Source organism: Acanthaster planci, linkage group LG10 (assembly GCF_054643075.1).
Source record: "Acanthaster planci isolate LZ-2023a linkage group LG10, COTS_SCS, whole genome shotgun sequence".
Lineage (NCBI taxonomy): Eukaryota > Metazoa > Echinodermata > Asteroidea > Valvatida > Acanthasteridae > Acanthaster > Acanthaster planci.
In genome coordinates, this window is record NC_141786.1 from 17,660,212 (window position 1) to 17,684,114 (window position 23,903).

Below are 23,903 nucleotides of genomic sequence, written 5' to 3' on the forward strand. Positions count from 1 at the left end.
AAAGGGTTATAAACTGAGTTCACGGAGATAAACTAGGGTGGGTGATATTTGAGATTGAAATACTATTCTTCAGAAGGAATTTTTTTGAATTAAGAGTATGATTGTGATGCAGTATCACACACAATTGTATGCAGCTGCATGATCCCCCGCAGTGCATAAAACATTGATATCCGTTTTCGTTTCACCAAATGACATGTACAAATTTCATACCCCGAACATTTACCGCCTGAGTACTGAATAAAGTCCATTCGCTTGTTGTTTTGTTCTTGAGAGAGCAAAATTGACACTTTAAAGCAAGTGTTGACGTTTTGACGTCCTTTAAACGCCGGTAGCACTTCAGAACGCGTTGTGGTGGTAATGCAAATCAAAACACGTTGTGGAGTTCATTTTATGAACAAAGACGTGTTGATGCGTTGATCAGTTCATAAGACACAATGACATTATTGGGTGTTATACGGTTCGTAAGTGTGACGTCACTTCATTTTAAAGCACGCCCACTGCACACGTGCACTGCACATAGGGTTACATACATTGATAGCCATTTACATGGAACCGGAAGTTAATTCGCAACTTCAGCGATCATCCAATGGGAGCCTGCAAATCGTGGTGCGTCTGCCTTTGTGACGAAGTCACTTACAAACCGGATAACAAGACACAAAAGCACGCTGATTGGGTGCTAACACTTTCTGAACACCAAAATATGTTTGCTTCCAGAAACGAAGTAACGGGCGTTGGTGTTTACAATGTAGAGACCTCAAGGAAGAGATATTAATATTAGGAAACAATATTAAACGATATCAAGAGATTCTTACATTCTTGGTATGAACAAAATATCGGTGTTGTGTCTAATAAAACATACGAAAGAGTACATGTACATGGATATCGTAACAGAAGAAACGGTTTCTCATATATTGTATAAAGTCACATAGCGCCCCCTTACTCTTTTGAAGTTCCCATGGCATGGTACGTCATTCTCCCACAAACCCCTCATCCCTTCCGATTTCCAGCATAAACCCACCCCCAATCCCTCCAGATTTCCAGCATAAATTTACGCTACTGGTTGGCTGAAACAGATCAAGGTTTTGCGGTTACTTGATACAATAATCATCTGCGCATTTCGCATGAACGTCACTCAACACATGCAAACAGACAAACTGCCTAACAAAACTGCAGAATCTGGTTGACCTGTGGAATTATTCCTGCTATTAGCTGGTCTCCATCTCTTAGGTGAATTGTTTTGCTAATTGCCGGATTTGATACTGTCTACTTGAATCGTATGTTCAAATTTAAGTTTCAAAATCACCTTTCAGGATTTTTTAGCCTATTTTCAAGGCATGATAAATGCATTTCCCCTTTTTGGCTTCAAAATAAGAACGGACTCGTGAAAGTTACACAAAACCTTTCACAAAATGTGTGGACTTCTATTCTCGGCCATTTAAAATTCAATCAATCACTTAAAAATCACTCATGAAGGTCAAGTGCTCCGATTCCACCTTTTTTACCCCATAATGAGAACTGATGAATGAAGCTATTGAAGCTATTCGTTTAAGGCAAGACGATATCTCGTCACAATAAACTCTTTCCCTTCTATAAGTTGACAACAAACCACATTTCAAGAACGGGTTCTATTGGAGTATCCGCTCGCCTTAAAGGAACCAGAAAATATAAATATTTCGATAAATTTTACTAAAACCCTTGAAACTGCATCTTTGGGTTTCAATTAACCTTATTTAAAATTTTTGTTTTGCAATTTTAACCTATATTTTGATGCTTTTTGCTTTTTATGCTAATGCTATTTTCATATTCATGAGTAGCACTATGGTGTCATCCAAGGCACTGAATCTCAATGTTACACTGATTTGTGCACAGAAAAATCTAGGTTTTTTAACCACTGCTATGGCAGATTTCAATTTTCTTTGACAATTTATTGCTGTGTAAGTATATGGCAATAATCCAGCGAAAGCTTTTTCACAGAAATATTCCCAGATAGCAAATTTGGGGTTCACAATTTGAACATGAAAACATGCAACCTGAACCACGTCTTCCTGGATTTATATCAAATCACAAGCGTCCTCACTTGTCCAGAAATCCTTGGTCAATTTTTAATGTTTGAAAAGTGTACTGTTCAGTTCATGTCTCTTAAAAAAATGTCAAACAGTCTTCATACATGGAAGAGGAGTACAGAGATACACAAAAAGTGATTCTAAGAAGAACTCACGAACATGGATCCAGAAGTTCAGAATTTATTAATAAAAACACACAACTATGCAGCGTTTGGTAAAGCAGTGTTTTTACCACCCGTTAGCTGTCATCCCATCCGTACAGTTTTACCATGGATTCCAACCGTCTACGACAGAATTTGGCTTTTCTCGGCACGTTTGAAAAAAATGGCTCGACAGGACTGGCTCTCGCGGTAACTCACCCCGACGCACTTTCTCAATGATTGGTATTAGATGGCAAAACCTTGATGGGTCAAAAGGACTATAGAAAACTTTTGTAGTACTGACACGCCCTTTATATTTCCATTCGAAATACTTGGCATATAAGTCTGGACGAGAGTCCAACAGTTTCAAATAATCTGCCAATTCTTTGACAGTGTTATAATCCCCGACGTAGATGAAGGAATTGGGAGGGAGAAACTCTTCGTAGTCTTTCCGTGAAGCTCCATACACGATGGGGACCACGCCTAGCAACAGCGTTCTGTCCCACATTTTTTCGGTGATGTACTCCTCGCATTCAGAGTTCTCCAGAGCCAAATAGAATTTGTACTTTCGCACCAGTTCCTCGTTGCATTTGGGTGATGATCGGGGTTCGCAGGTGAGGTTACCGCAGCGTCCGTACATGTCAACCGGGATGTAGCTCTGTAGTTTCTCAACAAATTTTAATCGAGGCCAGGAGGTGATTCCACAGTTGCTTCCCATCCACAGCACCAAATCCGTCTTTCCTTGTACCCATTCATCCACCGTCCTTGTCTTATTAACCATAGGCTTCCCATGTTCGTAGAATCCAAACTGTGTAGTGATTTCCGATGTGCGGTGATAAGTCCATGCAGCGTTGGCTGTAAAGCCTGATAAGCTGGGTACATCAATTTCTTTAATTCGGAACTGTGGAGCAGTACTTATGTACGGTGTTTCCCAGGAGCAAAAGACCCAAGCCTGTTTGGGGTTCATGCCAACAGGAAGAGACCGAGGCGGAACTAATCTCAGGCAGAGGTGAAAGAGCACAGCGTCCATTCCTTTGAATTTTCTCTTCTCATCACCAATAGTTACTGTCACGGTGCTGTTCCCGCCGCACTGGACGGAAACTGGGATATTTCTACGGCCTTTTTTTCTCGGTGCTATGTTCCTGAAGGTGTCGGATCTCTCCTTCAGTAAGATGCCTTTCCTGTCGTAGATTTGCACTTTATAATTGCAGGGATCTCGGATCTTTGAAACCAGATTGCCCATTCCATCGAACTTGCCCACTGTATCATTAGCTGCCCGTGTGAAGATGCTCGACCTGGGGCGGGTGTTACCTTTGCTTACTAACAGAGGTGGTTTGGGTGGTGTCCTTCGATAGCTGGGGGAACTGATCACTGTCTTTTCCATCGCCCGAAGTCTGATTACAATGTCTACTCCAATCATGGCAACAGCTAGAACAGTCAAGAGTTGGATTCTCTGAAAAGTGAAAAAACAAAGAAAACCGAAAACTTCAGAATAACGAAGAAAGGGGGAGGGCTGTTGCTTGATCTCAGCGAATATCTTACATCGAAGATGTAAAGGTTCATCCGTCAGCATCACGTGGAGACATTCATTTTAGCAATTATATTTTGAAAAATGCGTACATTAACCAAGGTTTAGGTTCAAACTGTGAAATTTGAATTCACTTGAGGGTAGTAAGCAAAGTTTTGCTGTCGGTACGTTTACGCGAAGCAATATGCAGTCGTGGTCAAAGGTGTACAAAACCTGTACTGCATTTATAACAGATACAAACTAACAGGTTACAGATTCTGCAGCTCAACAAAGAATAGTTTGCTCTTTTTACGTCACAATTGGGCTCTTTCTACAAATGGATGCTCAAACTATGGCCGGCCTTTGGTGCGAAAATTGAAACAACAATACACACAGTGGTAACACTCCCATCCAGCACCAGATGGTGGTACACGTACAACTGAGTAATAAATACAAATCCTCTTTAACATTAACTGGGCAAATAATTCGTTTGGAACGAATTGGGAATAAAATTGATAACAATTAAAGGGTGTTTTTTTTCGCAAACTTTGGCCGCCCATACAAATTGTAGGCAAAATATGAGTGGTTCATTACGAATAGGCCAAGGCGAGGAAGGAAAAGGCTGACTTAGAAATTATGACACTCGGGCCTTCACTTCATGGGCTGCATAGAAATATCTCTAGCAGTGCAAGTGTGTGCTCGTGTCCGTCAAAAACAAGAGGTGAGGTGATCGGGTGGCGACAGTAGTTTGATCCTTTTATCTGTACCGTGTGCATTATATTGAATCTGATATGTTGCGCATATATTGGACTCAGGCTTTTGCTGAGTGTGCCGAATGTTTAGGTCCCCGGCCATTGGCCCTTAAAAACTGTACCTTAAAGGCCGGATTGCGCGGCCATGGAAAACATCAGCCTGTAATTATCATTCTAATTTCTGTCTCACATCCCTTATACGGGTCCACCCGATATTAGTTTTATCGACGAAATGTTCAGATAACGACCCGAAAAGAGTGCGCCTCTGAGGTAATGGCATACGACATACAACACCGCAACTTAAACCTGCAACTTTTTTACTTATGCCACTGGCTTGAATCACACTTGCTGTAAACATGATTGGAAGCGTAGTCTACTAGCGAACGCCCTCTGAGGGTTGTACCTTTAAAGTTGATGTTAGTCGACTGATAATGACACTGTCACAGCGCAAAATACATGTCACCTGTTGCATTTCCTTCTTTGAAATACGATGCAGGTAGGGACACACTACCTCGCCTATGAGTAGGTACAAAATAGGCAACGTGCCTTTCGCGCGAGTTGATACCATTTACATTGACCGCTTTTATATGTAAGTGTAGTAAATCATCAGTCGAGATTCAGTTGTTTGCTGCTGGAGGGATAAAAGACAATTACATTGCCATGACCTGAAAACCTGTCAATGGAGAAGATATCATCCTGTCCAATGACGTAGATTTGTTTTCTTCATACACCATAAGGAAGATTGTTATATCACATACTCTGAAAAGTAAAACCGACTTAGCAATAGGCCTAAAACAATAATCACTCTGCAGGGCAGTCCGTAACCAAGTACAGAGAGAGAGAGAGAGAGAGAGAGAGAGAGAGAGAGAGAGAGAGAGAGAGACCAACCGATAACCATTCACTTACCAGTAGCCTAGCCATCCTGTCTACTGGTGACAAGAGGGAAACTGTCTACAGCTGATCACCGACAGAACTCGAGTTTGATCTTTCCACTTGATAGGAAAACTATAAAATACCATATGTATATACGCTTAGTATGTAGACAATGTTTACTGGCCCGACACACCTGCAACCGTGGCTGACGCGTGCACTAAAACTGCGCGGCGCCAACTATGGCTGTTGCTGTCTGCGGGTAATTCTTTATGGCAGTGCAGCGATGTAACAAAGACCATTTTGCACTTCTCCTAAATGTAAATATGGACCCATTAGGCGTACGAATATTTTCTCATCACTAAAAGTCCCTCTCAAGGTAAAGTAAAGAAAAGTTGAAAGTGAAGAAGTTTGCAGCAGCGCAGTTTTCGAGTTGTGTGATTCGTTGAAGAACAATTGTTTCTGCTCAACGTTGTAGCTTTGTTCGTGAAAAACTCTACGGTGGCCCATTAACGACATGTAGATGTTAACTCTCAACATATATCCACCTTCAACTTTGCCATATGAACGTTCAACCTTCAAATGTGCGTGTTGTACAGTTACTGATACTGAAATGTGAGCGTTGCTCCTTTGCGATGTGAAAATTCGATCTTGGCCGTGAAACCATACTCGACATCGACGTTGTACCATCAATATTCGCAGTTTGAGCGGTCATATATTGACCGTCAGCCTTCAACTATGCCTAACATAGAATAGACGAACGATGCTTCTTTGACATGAACGACTATGGCCCTTGACTTGTGAATGAAATACGGTGTTATCGTACGATTAATCAGTAAAAAATTAGGTTTCACATGACGACGTTTTCAGGTTACGAGTATTATTGATTCCAGGACGAAATAGTTAATTCATGTAGTATTTACTTGCAAAGCATTATCTGGGGGAAGTCTGTGATTGTTTACCAGTTTTGTAGTAGGATTCACCTTTGCATGCTAATAGTCGACAATTTTTCTCTGTATTCTTAATTAACATATACACAACGTATTATTTGTTTTCATACAAATTTTGATTCTGCTACAGTATAGTTTTTATGCATTTTCGAAAGGCAGTGTTTTGATTAATTCAAAGGAAAGGGGTAAATCATCTTCAAACATCTTCATTTTTATTTATTTCCCTTGAGCTGCTTTTAATCGTCTTTGAGTTTGTAGCAAGTAATTTGGAACGCAGCAGGAATCTGATTGGCTTAACTCTTTGCAAATCAATATGCTATGGCACTGATTTGCCAAACACCTCTGCGGTCCGGGTTCAAATCCCGACTCGGTCCACATGTGGATCTGCGAGTGCCTAATTCCGTGGGTTTTACCCAGATGTTCCCTTGGGATTTTCCTCCCACCTCTAAAACTGCAGCTGTTTCTCATTGTCTCCTCTCTACAGGTTTCTTCAGGCTTGCGAGCTCAGTGCCCAGGGTGCTTCTGAGGAATCCTTCGTGTTATTACTAGAAATGATTAATAATGACAATGTAATAGTTTGAAGCTTCCACCAGGCACTTAGATGCACACAACTGGTTTTTGGACAGTGATGATGCTCGTTACATAGTGGGCTGTAGGGGAGATTTATGACTTTCAAAAGTTCGCAAAATTTAAATTCGTGATGTTAACGTTTAACATTGAACTCTGAACAATTGACGTTCAGCGTCCCCATGTTGATCTCTCCGTATGTTGGCGTTGTGGGTGTTTCATATTGTCCGAAAAGCCATGCGAATGACGTCCAACTAAAAATTCAGGCATGTCCCGAGTAATTACACATTGCACTGATGCAGTAAAGATTCAAATTAATGCAATAAGCCGCCATTAAGTGCCTAGCTGTTACAGCAGCGAGTTATTGGACATGCTTTACCATAACACGTGCAGCGTAGACTGTGGGCTGTTTAACGGTAGATTTGACTTTCAAGTTTGCCAAAGTCATGCTCTTGGTATCAGTGTTGAAATGTGAAAATTGAACATTTCTTCATCGATCTTTCCCAGATCTGTTCCTGCAATATAGGTGTTTGATCTTGTCTGAAATACAGAGCGCCCCCACATAAGGCGACATTGCACTGGCACTTATGTGGGTATCTTTTCTTAACACGCTTAGCAAAATTAAATTTGTGACATGGAACGATAATCGCATGAATTTCAATATGCTAATGATTGCTCGAGTGAAGACACCGTCCTTAATTAAAATGAACAAGGGCCGTCGTTGTCATGCCAAAAGGGCATCGTTCATCAATGCTATCATGCAGAGTAGAAGGTTGACGGTGCATGGATACATTACGTCATGGTGACGAAAATGCACGGCTCAAATTGCAAACGTTATCAATACGGCGTCGACAAAGAGCACTGTTCAAGGTTAATAAAGCAAAACGGGAAGTTCCACTTCGCAAAGGTGCAAAGCCCACGTCACAATGGAATGGAGGAACGTTGGTATGTCGAAGGTCGAACGTTGAAATGGCGTCACCAGGTCACCGTCCTTACTTAAAAGATAAACCTCTGTGTTCATATCGCAAACACCTCATAAAAAAGTTGAAAGTAGAAAACGAATGCGGTTCCCATTCTGTGAATAAATGCAGGGCCCACTGACGTGCTGAATGGGCATAAGCAACGGATCAGTGATTTCGGTATGAATGGGCGTGCCACATCTGCATCCCCGAAGGCACTGGACAATAAACTTACATGCTAAACAGCACAGAGACTGACGTGTACACCAACGCAAAAGACTGTAAATGAAAGTATATCCATTCAACCTTAGAGGTTGAATTAAAACCAGTTGGGTCCAAATGTTTATATACACTCGAACAAAATTAAGTTAACTCTCGTTTGAAACTCTTTTCTAGACAATGATCATCATTCGTTCAATTTCACTAACAATTTCAGTATTGCACCTTTATTTCTATGAGAGGTTTCTGGACAGGTTTCCCCACTTTGGATGACTTTATTGACAAGTTTATTTACGGTGAGACGTAAGTGGTGGATCACAAATTCCATTCCGGCACATTCGAAACAAGTGACACTGTTTCATTGCCTGTAACTACCGGTACATAACGTAAGTCAGTCTTGTCGAGCAACCATCAATGAGCTTCTAACAATACTCTGAATGGGTTTCAATCCATTCTTTTTAACAGTATTGTAGATTTTTATTGCATCCGGTAGGTGGGTTCCCTCTCGAACATTCTCATATTCAATTCTTCCTTCAAAGTCTCAGTAGGCTACTAATTTTTAACCTAGGTTTTGACTAGGTCTTTGCAAAACGTCAACCTTTGTTTCTGGTGGAGCCAGCCAGAAACTGACTTGGTAGTTCACTGCAGGTCGTTGTCATGCTGCAAAGGTCCAGTGACGTCCGAGGTGTATGGAATTCCATATCTGCCGTCGCCCGTCGTGCGTCGCATTTTGCTTTTTGTTGTGTCCCAATTCTGCCATTTACCAGTTCCAAACATGCCATTTTCCGTCGTGCGTCGCCTGTCGTGCGTCGCCCGTGTTTTTTTTTTGTCACGATTGCGCAGTGGTATTTTAACTTTGACCCTTGATCGTTTCACATGTACATGTCCTTGTTCGATCGATCCACCATGCCTGACTCTCATTTTAGCAATAGAACTAGAAGATGTACATGTATTCGTTTTTGCAGTTGCGCCAAACTCCAATTGAAAGAAGAAATGATATCCTGACATCGGTTAAGTAACGTTTATATGAAATAATACCATTTTGGTTACATAAATAAGTTAACACAATAGACTTTTGTTAGGGTAGATTGCTTTTCTCGATAACTTAATTACTCTAGACGTAACTTTACTCGTTAACAGCCTGACTTTAGGTCTATAGCCTATGTAATATTTCTGTCTATCCCTGCACGATATCCTATAGAACGGAATGTAAATAATAGATTATTTACAATGTTTGATTCCTTAATAGTTTTCATAAGAGACGAACTGATTCAACATCATTTTGAGGGCGGGTATACCTATGATGAAATCTGCTGCATACTCCAAATTAGACATGACTTTAGTTGCAGGTTGGCTCACAGAAGTCTTTTAAACAGTAACGTTACTTGTTAGCCCCATAAATAATGCTGATGTGCTGGACAACCTGTTCTCATTGGTCTATCCACCATGGCATACACACCCACAAAAACCAACACGTCATATTTTCAGAAACTTAAACCAAGTAGTAATTGCCCCCTAACAATACATTTAATAAACAGTTTGTTATCCACAGCACGTCTAGTATTTCTGGATTTCAAGGTGAAATTGAGAGGACAAGATGGAATGTCTGTATCGGTTGGCAGATTTCTTCCTGGAATTTGTTGAAAACAAGTCGGCACATTTTTAGAGTATGCAAATTAGAATAACACTGTGGATAAGTTGGCCGGAACATTTTTGCTGAAAATGTTTTTCCCCAAAAAAACACTTGGTTGAATTCTCAGAGAGGTGATATTTTCTTGTCAAGGAGCAGGGGTAGTCTAGCATTATTGGAATTAATTATGTGACTAGTATATGCTTTGCAGGTGGGATTTGTACTTGCCTTATTCGGAAAAGATCTTCAGAAGTGAATGGAATCATCACATTGTCATTTGTTAAACCCCGGCTTTTGCAGGTCCTATGCAACTCATTTGATGGGCGACGTACGACGGGCGACGCACGACGGGCGACGCACGACGGCAGATGTGGAATTCCATACAGGTGTAACATTTGAGAAAAGTGTTTCACGTAACGGTTCTTTTCAGAAAATTTCAAAGTAGTCCTTCATCCAGTTGCCACCCATCACAGTGCGCCTGGGCCACTTGGCATCAAAACCCCCAACATCATAATGTTGCCACCAACATCGAGTTCCATCTAATCTTGGGTGTTCTTCGGTTTTACCATCCCTCTTCTCTGACCCAACGTTTTGCAGGCCATTGTGGTCGCATAATTGTATCTCGGTTTCATTAAACAAGGACATTCCACTAGACGCCTTCACTTCCATTGGAACTTTTGCTTTCGTACATTTTCGAAGATCCTCTTCATAGTGCTCCGAACCCCTGGTGGTCGGTTGGTTTGAAAGTTCAACCCCCTGCTCGTTGCCATTTTCTTAGGGGCTACAACGTAAAGTTTTGAAGCCCCACTTAACAGCATAAACTAAGTGTGGTCATAATGTTGCTTGGACAGGACAAAAAGAGGATCAAGGAGTTCACCCAAAGCGACAAATACAGGACATTGTGGTAACTCCTACCCTACCAAGTGACGTACATGTATATCTGCACCGAAATTATGGGATGGGGGATAGGGAAAGGTGGGGGATGACTTGCCCAGTCATGAAAATTAAAAGGGCAGGGGTGGGGTGACGCTATATGACTCTATAATTCTAGTCAATATTCCTGACATTGATTTTTACATCTGTACTACGCGTTCAGAATGGCATTTATGGCTTTCATTTAACTATTTTCCTTTTGAGTGATATTGAAAGCATGTCAGTCCTCGGAAGTCTGAAAAAAAAATCTTCACACTCGGCTTTAATGTTTTGCTCACCACAAAAAGTGGGGGTGGTTTAAGAGCCTACCCCTTCCAAAGTGTAGGGGATATATATACACATGTACCCTCCCCCCTCCCTGGGATCTACCCCATGACCCCACCCTTCGTAGTGAAACAATCCTGGATCCGCCCCTGGGTATAGTAGTGTAGGGGTTGAACCCCAAATTTTGAACTTACCTTTCATGGGGGTTGGTGCTTCTGTTGGTGATGCTATCCCTCCGGTCCTGAGAAAACATGTCTTTCTTTGCCTCCTTCGTACTGGCTCTGGTGGAAATTTGACCTGAATGCGAAGATTCGGGTCCTTTCATCGCCCCTTGAGCACTACCTGATCGATTATATAACAGTAACAATACGCAAGGGGACCGGGACACCTTACATGTTACAGAACTCTGTTCCAGACCATTGTTGTACTCCATCCCAAGCCAGTCATGCAGCAGGTCACCTTAGCGTATGTTAACTTTTGGCAAAGTGTTCTTGCCCCGTACTTAGTGCACTTCTTAGGAAAGCCATCCGAAGTAACATGAAAAAGACTAAAATGGCATTTAGAAATGGAAGGAATGATAATTGTTGTAGAAAAAAATAGAGGTAAAATGGAAGCCAACTGCATTCTCCTCAAAAATTCCCATACATTTAATGTATGGAAAATGTAGGGACTCTACATTCTATACTGATATTTCCACTAGCTTAAACCTCATTGTTGAAAAGCACGCGCACACAATGGATGGCGCTGTGTCCTCATACCCGGTTTTTCTAATGGAGATGCGCTGTACCTAATCACCGGATCGCTCACAAGACAAAATCATGTCAACCAATCGGGTGACCACACTGGGGAGCCATTACTGCAGCAGTACCACGCTCGTTTGCAGGTTGGACGCGCGCGTAACATGCCACCATTTGCCAGGTTCCACCAGTGACTGTTTTTCAACTACTGTTAAGTTTTGCCTGGCACTCACCACAGCCATTTCTGAAGCCCTGAGATCGAAGGCTCTTCTTGATCTATTATTTCCAGTGCTGACTGAAGCGATTGCAGATACTATCAGCAACGACATTCATAATGCTTTGTAGCTGGAGTTACAATCCAGGGATGCCAGAATTTGTCAACTCGAGCAAGAAGTCCGCCATTTGCATGATACGATCACGCACATGAACAGTATTCAAGGCGCAATTGTTTGATTGTGCACGCACGGCATTCCTGAGACGGCGCTCCAACCTCAATTGGAGTAATCATCTTATTTATTTGTGCAAATTGATTTCTAGAAACATAGGAATTATAAACAAATTAAAATTTCTTTCTATCTTGTGTTCTTTTCAATATTTATAATGCTCTTGTATTACTATATATTTCTTACGGTACTCTTGCCTTGGGCAAAGCTTCTGTTTATCTATTGAATAGAATCCTGTTTTTACAAAAGGCCCTTAGAATTATTAATGGTGTTCGTAGTCCTTCTAATCCATTATTCTGCAACCACAATACCGTAAAGGTTCTTAGATTTATCTAGTCCAGCTTGACTCCTTTAAGAAAAAAAGAAAGAATTACCCAAGTCATTTCAAAATATGTTTACTTTAAACACTCAAACACATATGTGTCACACCAGGTCTGTGTACGATTTCCATATTCCATATGTACGCCTTTCTCCGTCTTTTAATTCTGTTTCTATTCAGGGTCCAAAATTTTGGAATACCTTAAGTAATAATCTTAAATCAATTAAAAATTTGTCGGTCTTTAAGAAACAACTCAAAGCTTGGCTTGTAGAAAAACACCGATTAGAGTGATTAAAAAATTTTTCATATATTTCACTGTAATTGTAGTTATTTCTTATTGTGCTTGTTAGCCTCTTGTTGACGTCTTGTCCTGCCGTCAGGTTTGTCTTGTCTCCTTTTGTGTGTTGTGTGTATTTGTCATTTTAAATAATGTGTACTTCTTTTGTCATAACAATCATATAAATGTAATTAGCACAATCTACATGCACACAATCCCAAGGGGGTACCCGGTTTACAAGCCCTGCTTTTTGGAGACCTGCTCCACTTACTATCAATTACTTGCGTCATTTAAAAGTGTTAATGAATTCACTGTTTTGACAGGTGTAAGTGGAAATAAAATGAACTGAACTGTACTGAACTGAACTAAGATAACTATACTGGAGAAATGTGCCTAACAACAGAAAAGAATAGTAGCCAGCGAAGTGTTTGAAATGTAATTAATTAGTTTAGTCACATACTCCACTCTCCACCACCAGGCTACGCTACCGAAGGGGAATAAAAAGAAGACCAAGATGGGTACGTAAACAGGCGCATCAGTTATTATTGGTTCATGTTTTTTATGCTCTGTAACAAAAACCAAGACACTGCAGTATCTGTTTTGAGATACAACGCACCACAAAATACCAACGCAAAAGTAAAAGCAAATCAATGTTAATTGATTATCTCATTGATTGATGAGATAAAATCTACTTTTCTTACGTATTGCCCTTTGGAGAGGAAGGGTTACTTCACAGATGGAATAATAACTGGATAGAATTATCATAAGAACGGTCCACATCTTTATCCGTCGCATGCACAAAGCCGAATACAATACAAAAATGGTTGATTACTAAGTTAAATAAAACCAAAACTGTCGAATTAAAAGTGATGCAGTGAAATCGTTAACATGCAGATATTTTAATTGTCTCCTGGGCTCATTTTAACCTGATGTTTAATTTTGAAGTACCATTTTAAAGGCACTACGGCTCGACTTTTTATTATTACGCTCACGCAAATTGGCAGATTGGTGGGCTAAAGACAACTTTAAAGCAAATCGGTTGCCAACATTTCTCCCGGAAAACTTTCTACTTCGTTTTATCTATTTTTAATTTTACAATAGTAGGCAAAGTTCCTCTACGAATATAAACAACAGACACATTTTGGGTCCGTTATAATTTCATCAGAAAACCCCACGAACTTTTTTTTGTCTTCCTGCCGTAACAACACAATACAAAACGCCCTCTTTGCAAGGAAAAGCAAAGAAATTGTCAACTATTCCGTCAAAATGGCACTTTCCAACGGAAAAAACCCTATCAGAGCCGGGAAGCGGAATGCCCAGCGGCACTTTTTTCCTGATATGGCTGTACTGCACACTTGTACGCTTCCAGCCTTCGGACTTTTTAGAAACATCTTGTTGTCATTTTGACGGCAATTTTGTGAAAACTGTATTCCCCTGCTACACCCATTTTTTCCACAGACGGGTCAGCAAAAAAGGTACACTTTTCCAATGACGTGATCAATGTAAGAGAGCTGGCACGCGTGTGACCAAGAACTTAAAAAAAAACGAAACAAAATCAAACGTTGAACAGACCTCAAACTACACGTGTACTTTTAATGAGTGGTGTCACATGCAAGTTTTTGAAGTACTAACCATTCATTCACTGCAAAAACCAGGGTGTTAAATTTAACACGCCCGGTGTTATCAGAGGACAACATCAACACTTTTCACTTATGTTAAAAATTTTGATGTTATTTGGTGTTACTTTTAACACTTTCCAGTGCACTGTAACACTACTGTACAAAGTAACACAAGTGGTGTTAAAGTAACACCCTATTGTGTGGTCATTTGATAACACCAAATTTGTTGATTTTAATACCAGAGTTTTTACAGTGCTGAATAGTTGAGTTCATATAGGGTGTAGAACCCACATTCTGGTTGTGAGCTGTGTAAGAGCAACCTAACACTGTCAGGGTTGTGTTAGTCACGTTATCTCATTTAACACTATCACATTATGGTTCGTTTAATTCGAACTGAAATGCTTCATCACATGAAACTTTCTCCCGCCTTGCCGCTTTTTCGACCCTGTGAACTCGTTGCAAATCCAGGTCATACCCGGCACTGTAATGCTTCCTGAAATTCTGGTAGTGCGCTTCGATGCGTTTTGCGCAGTCTCGGCGACCTTTCCTGAGTGAGCACCACGTGTTAAAGTGATCAGTGTTAACATCGAACACAAACAGGTGGAAATTGGGAATGTATCGAAACCGCTCGCAAGCAGCCGGAAGCGAGTCAGTGTACCGTTTTGCGATGCAGTACCCTTGCACCAATATGTTGGCAGACGCTTTGTGATTAGTGACACGCACCTCCGGGACCCTCTCGCTAGGTATGATCGCCAAACCGAGAGGTGCGTCTTTCCGGATACCATCGAGATGCCAGTCGTAACGATCGTGTTCAAAGTAATACGCGTAGTTCAAGATGACGTTGACAGGGCTCAATGGGATTCCTTTTTTTCCAACGGGTGCATCTACCAGCTTACGAAAGGCGTCCTCAAAGCTAGACACCTGCAAAAAATTGTGAAGTTTTAGTTGTTGTAAAGTTTAAAAACTCGTTTAGCAAAACAAGACCACAATTAAGACAATTGAAAGGAACGTATACCTGGAGCACGAATGGGTAAGTGCCTTCCGTTCTATTACACTGCACTTCAAAAGATATTTTTCACTATCAAGGATTGAAATCGGCATACATATAATGTGTAACAGTTTGTTATGTTGGGTATGCATTGTGGAAGCAGATTAAAAAGAGATTCTGGCTATGTGGAGCGAATGATATGAATGGAAAGGGACACGGAATTCCAATTAATAATTTCACGACAGTAACCCTTTAACCTCCATTGCTTCTGCCCTCTAAGGAGCTTCAATCAATGTTCACCGAACATTTTTTGAACACCGAACGTAAAAAGCTTACAGTTGTCTTTTCCTTTTCTCTCAAAATGACTACTGCCGCCTGGCTGTTTCTTTCTATCTGGACACCAGAATTACGAGATTTCGTTCTCGACCATTAAACTAAGGTTTTCCCAAGATAACTACTTACAAAAGCCCAATTGCCATTCTTTTTTTACCAGAGGAATTCAACAGTGCATATCTAAATTTAGACGAGCACCTTTTAGGGGGAAGGCACGTTATAATCACCAATAGTTAATTGCACTAAGTGCAGTCTAAAAACATAAATCTATCTAAAATGCATGGCTTACTTGCATGTGCTTCACAACATGGTTCCTGCAGTTGGTTATGGTATCTCTCCAGATGTAAACTGGGAAATAAGACATGAAATTTGACACCAGTGTTTTGCCCATGGCAGTTTCAGTCGTTATTTCCCAGGCGTATTCCCTAATTTCTTTCCAGTCGGTGAAAGTAACCACTCGCAGTCGCTGGCCGTTGAAGATATTATCTGGAGTGACGGGCGCAGTGAACATCCCATCCGCGTCTGTCCAGGCGACAATGGACGCCTTGATGTACATATCCATGAAGAAGCTACTCCATAGCTGTCGGGCGTACCCTTGGCCTCGAAAACTCTTTAAGATGGAGGGATCATTGGGAAGAGGCTCGTAGTGGAAGTCAAACTGGAAACCCAGCTCGCCTTCCAGCTGACGCATCCTGCCAGCAAACTGGTGATCGGCTGCGGATTCCTCGTTTAGTATCACGCTGATGGGGCCCAGCTTCGGTGACCAAAACAACGCAGCAGATCGTAAGGCATCACAGAAGAACACTTTCACCAGCGTTGGTTTCACTTCCATGCGGAGAGTAAGTGTAAGAGTGTGTCCCTGCGTGAAGGTCAAGTTGAAATCGGCACCCCTCCCCCTGTCGACCGTATCGGTAAGACGATGCCGGAGAGCCGACGCCCCAACAAGTGATAGCGGAGGTCTCACATAACGCAAACTCCAGCCTGAATAGTCGCTTACGGCTATGAAAACTAAGACCAAAATGGTCAGGCCTACATAAACGACAGTGCTATTGAGTAAAAAGCGGCGTTTCGTCATAATTAATACTCTGCAGTGGACAGTTCAGTTTAAGCCCACACTTCGAGTTAAACACCTGCATGAAAATGCTGACATGGGCTCGAGGTCGCTTCCTCCTGAAAAAAAAAGCATCAAAATTCTACCCTTAGGGTTGTAAGTGTTCTACACCAGATTTAAGTTTAGATTCGACATGTGATATTTGCTTTTGAATTTTTGGTGAATGTGTTGATGTAGTTTTAGGGCTTCTAATTGCTTTACGCTGATGTCGATCGATAAGTAATCTGTCGCCGATTCATTTGCGCAAGAACTTGACCAATGGATGGATGGAGCGTTAGATCACCGATCGATCAAAAAACAGGACCGTTGAACATACACGTGCGATTTTCGATTATCGCATATGGAAAACTTGATTTGGGTGCACCCAGTGGCATGACCACGCACTTTAACTTAAGTGAATTTGAGTATTAAACTTCGCGAAAAATTTCTGCAAGCCATGGGTACCAGCGATTTCGCTTCAAATGTACGGAAAAGTTAGAGCAAGTCAAGGGTTTTACGTAATATTCCATTAACTTGCCTGTTAAATTTCTAATCACATTGGCAGTGCACTTAACGGGAAATGCTCCGATGACTCTCAGGTATCGCTTGTATTCCATAAATTTAAGGGATTCTTTTAATACTGCAGTCTTCCAATGAATGACTAACTTGAGCATACCTTATTATTGTAAGAAATGAGATTCGTTCAAGTCTACTGCAACTGCATACAATACGCAGAAATTCGTTGTACTCATGCAATATGAATATGAAAAAGTAACTAAAACTTACATAATCCTCTCAGAAGATTTCCGATAATGTCAAATTTCCAGACCAAAACACAATCTACACATTCGGTGGACAGAGGTATGCAACCCACATTTCGGCACACCATAATGTGAATATCAGACTTCCAACTTCACCGACGTGTCCCCATTAACATACACGATGTTGAAATGCTGTGCAAACCTACTTGAACGCCGATGTCCAGTAAACCGACACATTCATTCTAAACGAGTCAGAATTCAGTCGGATTTCTTACTTGAACCCACAGGATTCTACATACGAAACTGCATGTGAATGACTATCGTTAAACCCACTTAACCCATTAAAGCCCACAATATTCACATTCACATACAAACCTTTGTGAATGATGAATATCCAACTGACAAATGATGGAGGCATGTTGATACCAGCATCGAAATATTACTTATTTAACGTGTATTCGCCGTATAAACGCTGACGAATGTCAAATAACCAACTAAGCCTAAACGTTACCTGCGCGGCATTATATGTCAGTGTTGTCTATTATTCATAACGTCAAGCTAACTCCCCAAAGATGAACTTCGTCATGGGCTGAGCCTAGCTCTTAGCACAGTCGTTGGGGAAATGGCTGACGAATACCGCGTTTACTCTGTGTTTCCTTCTGTGGCAGGTGAATACTTGACAAGCTACGCTTCACTAAGCAACGTGTGTACACATGACCGGCAGCAGCTAGACACGGTACCCACATACCACACCGTGAATTTGGGCCTGTTTGTTTAACATGGGTCTGAAACTCGATAAGTGACCCTAACGCTGGTTCGCACCATTCAAAAGGCGGGTTCCGGCGTCAGTGTACCAATGAAGGATCAACCTGACCAAGAGACGACGGCGAGGCTGAAATGTCATCGGACAGCAAGCCAACGTAAACTTGGTCAGCGTTGGGAAAATATCACCAAGTATGCAGCAATTTCAAGACATGACGTCATCACTCTCAGTGTATATCGGAAAGACTGATCGCACTCTCGACGATCAAGGACTGGCAACATTCACCGTCGTGTGGGACAATGCCAGATTCAACCATGCTGCTCTTGTGCGTGAATGGTTTGAAGCTCAAGCCAGATTTACCAAGATCTTCCTGCCAACGTATTCTCCCTTCCTAACCCATTCAAGGAGTTTGTTCTTCGCCTGGCGCGTAATCCACGTGAGAGAGTCACTCTTCTTCCAGCTGTGGAAGAAGCACGCGATGACGTCGACGAAGAGGCGCGTCAATTACTACGTAGCAACGAACCTATCCAAAAGCGTATTTAAAAACATTGGCTCTGGCTACTTAAAGTCATTAGCGTAATGAGCAGCGCCCAATACATCTTCCGTGGACGGTTGCACCAAGACGTTCGTCTGGGTTCAGCTGAATTGCATATTTGCATATTTGTATTATATACAGTACACGTGCGTACGCAGGTACGTACTAGGTCCTTGAGCGGCTAGGACGCTCTGCGCTGCGAAGAATGACGAATGTCTTGACCAAGGCTAAGCAAGAAAAGGTGGCCTGGCAGTGACAGAAGTGATCGCCGTGGTCTTCAATAAAGCATTACGCGAACTACTTTTCCATTTTCGAACGCAGTTGCCTCAAAAATGAAAACTTTTGTTGGAATTGATTGATCAGTTTGTGGTTTGTATTGTTGGAACGACGTTGAATGCGGATATTGAAATAAAGAGAGAAGTCATATAATTTTGAAATGCGTATGTTGTCATAATTTCTTCTGTTTCCCAGTTTCTGTCAGTGGGCGTTAGCGATCTGTTGAAAGTGTGCTCGATTTGACAGTGGCGTAAGATTTGCAAGACGTTTCTAGAATTGGAATGCAACCTTTCATTCTTGGCATGATTATTTGTAGTTCAGGCTGACATACGCAGTGTATGTTTTCAGGAAGGGGGTTGTTTCTCTTTTTCGTTTAAATTTCAGTTTATTGTTGTTGTTTGTTGTTTAGTGTTGTTGTCGTCGGTGCTGTGTCGCTGCAGTTCCAGCGCTTTGGATGCCTTCCTTAGATATACTCGGTTTAAAGCCCTCGTTTAATTCGTCTGCTTACCTGTTTGTCGAACATAGGAAGTCTGCATGCAATCTACAGAACTGTAGTAAATCAGCACAGCACAGGAACCGTGCAGTAACCGTTGCAAGGACCGGACTTTTACGTAGGGTGTGAGCTTTTTTCACACACAAAACGTCCACTCTGTCACACATTGGATAAAAAAGAAACGACCTTGCAATGTGGTTTCCTCTTTCGCACTTCCTAGGATGTGCCATGATGCTGTCTACAGGTAAACACAACCGGCATGCAAAATATTTTTATCGCTTCGTATGGAGGTTTTTCACGTGACGTAACATGACGGGCAAAGGCATTTCAGGAAGCGCACAATGTCCGCCAGAATGTTGAAGAATTGGCAGGCGCGCACGTTTCCGAGCACATTTGAAAATTTGTACATTGAAACTTGACCGTAAAACTCACTTGACTGAAAATCCTCCATAGAGAGTAAACGAAATTACAATATCCGTATGGCATCTAGCTTAAAGATCCGTAACCCAGTCTTCCCCACTTCAGGATATGCAGCGTCGAAGGGTAACAAATCCCATTTCTAAACAACTGTGAGTAAAGTGTACATTGCCAAGCAGAATTAGACCTCATTACTGCGGTGGCATACGGTTGTGGACAGTATTAGTCTCATGATGTTAAAGTTCCGTTAAATCACAAACCCGGACGGACACTGAGATCCATTTACGTGGGGCGAATCCAGGAAGTTGTCGGGGGGGCCTAGGCCAGAGAGGTTTTTAATGTCTCATTTTTCTGAACAAGCAGAAACGATGATGAAACACTTCCGGTAAATGACAGGCATAGTTTGCAATAGTATCAGTGCACTTACTTTTGTACACTAAAGTTATTTTTAGAATTGCCTTCTCCATTTTTTGTTACCTGTTTGTCTACATTGATATCTTGTAGTTCACCGTTGAGAACTTACCAAACACATTCGTCTAATTACATGTACTTCTGGGCACATTTGTTGTTCAGGTTAACATTATACCATATTGATGATGAACCCTACAGTAGTATGCCAATAACGCAACCTAATTTTACCGGCTTAAACAACCAAGAACTTGTGTGTGATGTCCTCGGTGTTATAGGCTGCACTCACATGGACGAAAAGTCCTCCGTCTGATAGTTTGGGAAGTATGCCCTCCAATTTGCAGTGTCTACATGTGTGCACTGATATTCCCAAACAGTCGTGGGCGTTAACAAAAGACTTAATGACCGTCCGCGATTCCTAATACGTCCACGATTGCCAGACGTGTACAAAACATATTAGAGGCCTTCCAAAAAAAGCTTAAGTATGAACAAAAGAGGACAAGAGGAACGTCCATGATTGCCCCAAAACACGTTTGTTGGTTGAGAATCCATGTGTGTGGGTTAGCCTGTAGGCCTATGTCACGGATCAGTGAACTGACGCAACTGTGTGAACCTCCACGATCCGTCTGCTGTATGGCTGCACTGTTTTGCTATTCAGACACAGTTTTTCTCGGGGGCAGAGTCGTTACACACGTACGACTCCAACACAGAATTTACAGTAGGTTTGCCCGTCCAGCTAATTTTCCACGCAAACATGTCGTAACAAATAGGTCTACCGGCTACCAGGCTTTCAAGGGACGCCAACTGTGCTTGTACACTGCAACCTCGACATGGCACCGGGAAAGATATTGGTGAGTGGATGGTTTGCATTTGTGATCATATTACTGGTGGTTTTCACGGCCTTAAACCGCGGATCTCCGAAAAGCAGTGTTCAGTATCTGAGACCTCCGTCGCCCAGACGCCACATGGCTTTCCCGAACCGCTCTGCGTCTACTGGTGCCACGAATGTGGTGAAAGACACCGATTTGAACGTGACAAAAAACCATACCCTCACTCTTACCATCCGCATGACAAGTGCACCAAAGTTTGCACGGCGTCTGTTTTGTGACCTCTTGCGATCTGCTGTGCTGTTCTGGTCACCAAAGCTTGGGCCCATCAGTCTGATAATGGACGAGGAATCCAAAAACGATCGTAAGTTTGCTGCCAGGCTGGTTCAGCGCGAACACGAACTTGGCTTTAAGTTTAACTTCTTGTACGAGCCTCTCCCTCAAGACCATAAGACCGTACTGAAATCGCGTCTAGGCCTCGGCTATGGGCGGCAGCTGTGGAGCAGTTTCATGATGGATCTGTTCATCGACGCCTCCATCATTGCTTGGATTGACACAGACGGTGTATTCACGACGCCTGTCACCCCCGAAAACATCGTCAACGGACAACGACTACGGGTGGTGAGCATCACTCAAGACTGGAAAAGACTACATGATCTCAGTTGGTTCCAAACAACAGAACGTGCGATTGGCAAGCAGATGGTGGCGGACTTCATGACATACTTTCCTGTCTATATTTGGCGAGATACCATCATTAATTGCAGGAACCACATATCACGGCATATGAATGTAAGTCAAAATAGTAATTACTTTCATAACGACACAGTGTAATAAACACTGACTTGATTCTATCGCAGTCCAAAACCATTTATTTTGCAGAGAATGTAGTTATGGTTTTCGGCAGAAGTCAGAATAACAACCAAACGAACACCGTTTACTTATTACTCTCTGCAGGTAACTCGCTTCGAGGACGCTTTTCGAAATCTTTATAATCTCAGCCCTGTCAACGTCATCATGAACTACGCCTTCTACTTTGAGCATGATCGTTATGACTGGCATTTAGATGTTAACAATGATTTGAAATCATACAACAAGGATCATGTCCCTCCTGGTTTCGAAATCAAACCCAGTGAGACTGTACCAGATGTTCAGGTTTCCATACACGAAGGGTACTACAACAAGCTTCCCAACCCGTTGCTACAGGGATACTGCGTCACCAAGCGGTACGTTGGCACCCTGCCTGCCTTCTGCAAACCCTTCGAAAATGTCACCAACTTTCAGTTGTTTGAGTTCTGCTGGGTAGTAAAGAAATTCACTCAGGAACACCTTAGTACGTGGTGTGCGTCACCTGAGGGCCACAGAGACTGCGCTCAACGTATTGAAGCGCATTATGCAAATGTCGTGAAATATTACAACTTGGGTTGGTTTGATCTAGACTTGCGCCGAGTCGCTGCTGTTGAGAAAATAGCGGCACAGGAAAAATGTCAATGTCAAAAAGTATTTGACTTAGATTGAAGTCATTTTCAGAACAACTGGTGTTATGTTGTTCAATAAGGATTCGCTCTATTACATTATAAGATCCGATATATCTGGCTCTGAAAACAGTATAGAGTAACGTTTTATAAAAATCCAAAACTGCACACAAAAAAGCTTCATAATAGGTTTACTCTAGAGATCACCTTGTCAAAGTGTTTCAACTTTTATGGATGAAATGGAAGCAATTCTTGAGAAAATTTCTTCAGAAAACAAAACGTGTTATTTGCTTTGGGATTTTAAAATAACGATCTGAGATTTGAAGCTCACAATCAAGCACTCAAGCTACTAAGTTTGCTGTACTCTTTTACTTGTCGTCCACTAATTGATAAACCAACTCGGATTACATCCAGTACTGCAACCCTGATCGATAATGTTTTCACAAATGATATTGCTTTACATAAATCAGAAATAATATTATCAGATGTAAGTGATCGCTTGCCTATTATTACATTTGGCCCATGTATTACAAAGAAAATGAATACAACTACATCATAATATTGGAAAAGGAACACATCTGAGCAGAATATTCGAGCCTTTATAAGACAAGCTGAATCAGTTGACTGGAACTCGGTTGTCACTGCAAATGACGCTAACGACTGTTACTCCTAATTTATAATAAACATATATGACATTATGTGTTCCATAGACCTACAACAAATTAAAACCAAAAAAATACTCCTGCCAGTCCCTGGCTCTCAAAGGGCATACATAAATCATTACGGCGTAAACATAAATTGATCAAAATTTGAAGCCGTATCGCAGGAGACAGGACCGGATGATGGCTACCCCTGTCATACGCCGTCCCATACAATCCATCGTATTTACTGAATTGATACACGGGCAACGTGCGCTCTTGCCGTAACCCTTCGCCTGAGTGCACACCTTTGTTCCGTTCATAATGTGCACAGGTTTGGGCTCAGTGAAACATCGACGGTATTCGTGCAGTCAACGCCGTCAGTGCTGGTACGTACCCGTGTGTCATTGCAGCCAAACCTATCGGATTAAAAACCACCACAGGAGTCTATGAAATTGAGGAACGCTATATCAACTTCATGAGAGTATTTGTGCAGTCGACACTCAGTGCTGGATATATACCTGCATTCTCTTCATCTTGCGCCTCGGTGTGCCATTGCAGCGCAGACTAAAAACCACCACATGACTCTAGGAAATGGATGAATGCTATACCAACCTCGTGAAAGTATGGTTGGCACTTTTTGAAACACTTTA

General features: G+C 41.8%; 3 protein-coding genes across 4 annotated transcripts; 1 reads left to right on the forward strand and 2 right to left on the reverse strand.

Moving 5' to 3' along the window:
• Positions 1 to 1,175: 1,175 nt before the first annotated feature.
• LOC110990202 (core alpha-(1,3)-fucosyltransferase-like) lies at positions 1,176 to 5,822 on the reverse strand. Its single transcript, XM_022255071.2, has 2 exons — positions 5,369 to 5,822; positions 1,176 to 3,656 (listed from the first exon to the last, which is right to left on the reverse strand). Exons 1-2 carry the CDS (start codon positions 5,381 to 5,383, stop codon positions 2,328 to 2,330), a joined length of 1,344 nt encoding a protein of 447 aa, XP_022110763.1. The 5' UTR covers positions 5,384 to 5,822; the 3' UTR covers positions 1,176 to 2,327.
• Positions 5,823 to 12,478: 6,656 nt separating this feature from the next.
• LOC110990207 (uncharacterized) lies at positions 12,479 to 19,150 on the reverse strand. 2 transcript variants are annotated; one of them, XM_022255080.2, is made up of 3 exons: positions 17,933 to 19,150; positions 15,860 to 16,740; positions 12,479 to 15,170 (listed from the first exon to the last, which is right to left on the reverse strand). In XM_022255080.2, the coding sequence occupies exons 2-3, from the start codon at positions 16,643 to 16,645 to the stop codon at positions 14,622 to 14,624; spliced, it is 1,335 nt and encodes a 444-aa protein (XP_022110772.2). In that variant the 5' UTR covers positions 16,646 to 16,740; positions 17,933 to 19,150; the 3' UTR covers positions 12,479 to 14,621. The 2 variants fall into 2 exon arrangements, with proteins under 2 accessions (XP_022110772.2, XP_022110771.2); XM_022255079.2 differs by having other exon boundaries at positions 17,797 to 19,150.
• Positions 19,151 to 20,835: 1,685 nt separating this feature from the next.
• Positions 20,836 to 23,107, forward strand: LOC110990206 (uncharacterized). The gene is made up of 2 exons (XM_022255078.2): positions 20,836 to 21,929; positions 22,095 to 23,107. Exons 1-2 carry the CDS (start codon positions 21,144 to 21,146, stop codon positions 22,653 to 22,655), a joined length of 1,347 nt encoding a protein of 448 aa, XP_022110770.2. The 5' UTR covers positions 20,836 to 21,143; the 3' UTR covers positions 22,656 to 23,107.
• Positions 23,108 to 23,903: the final 796 nt, after the last annotated feature.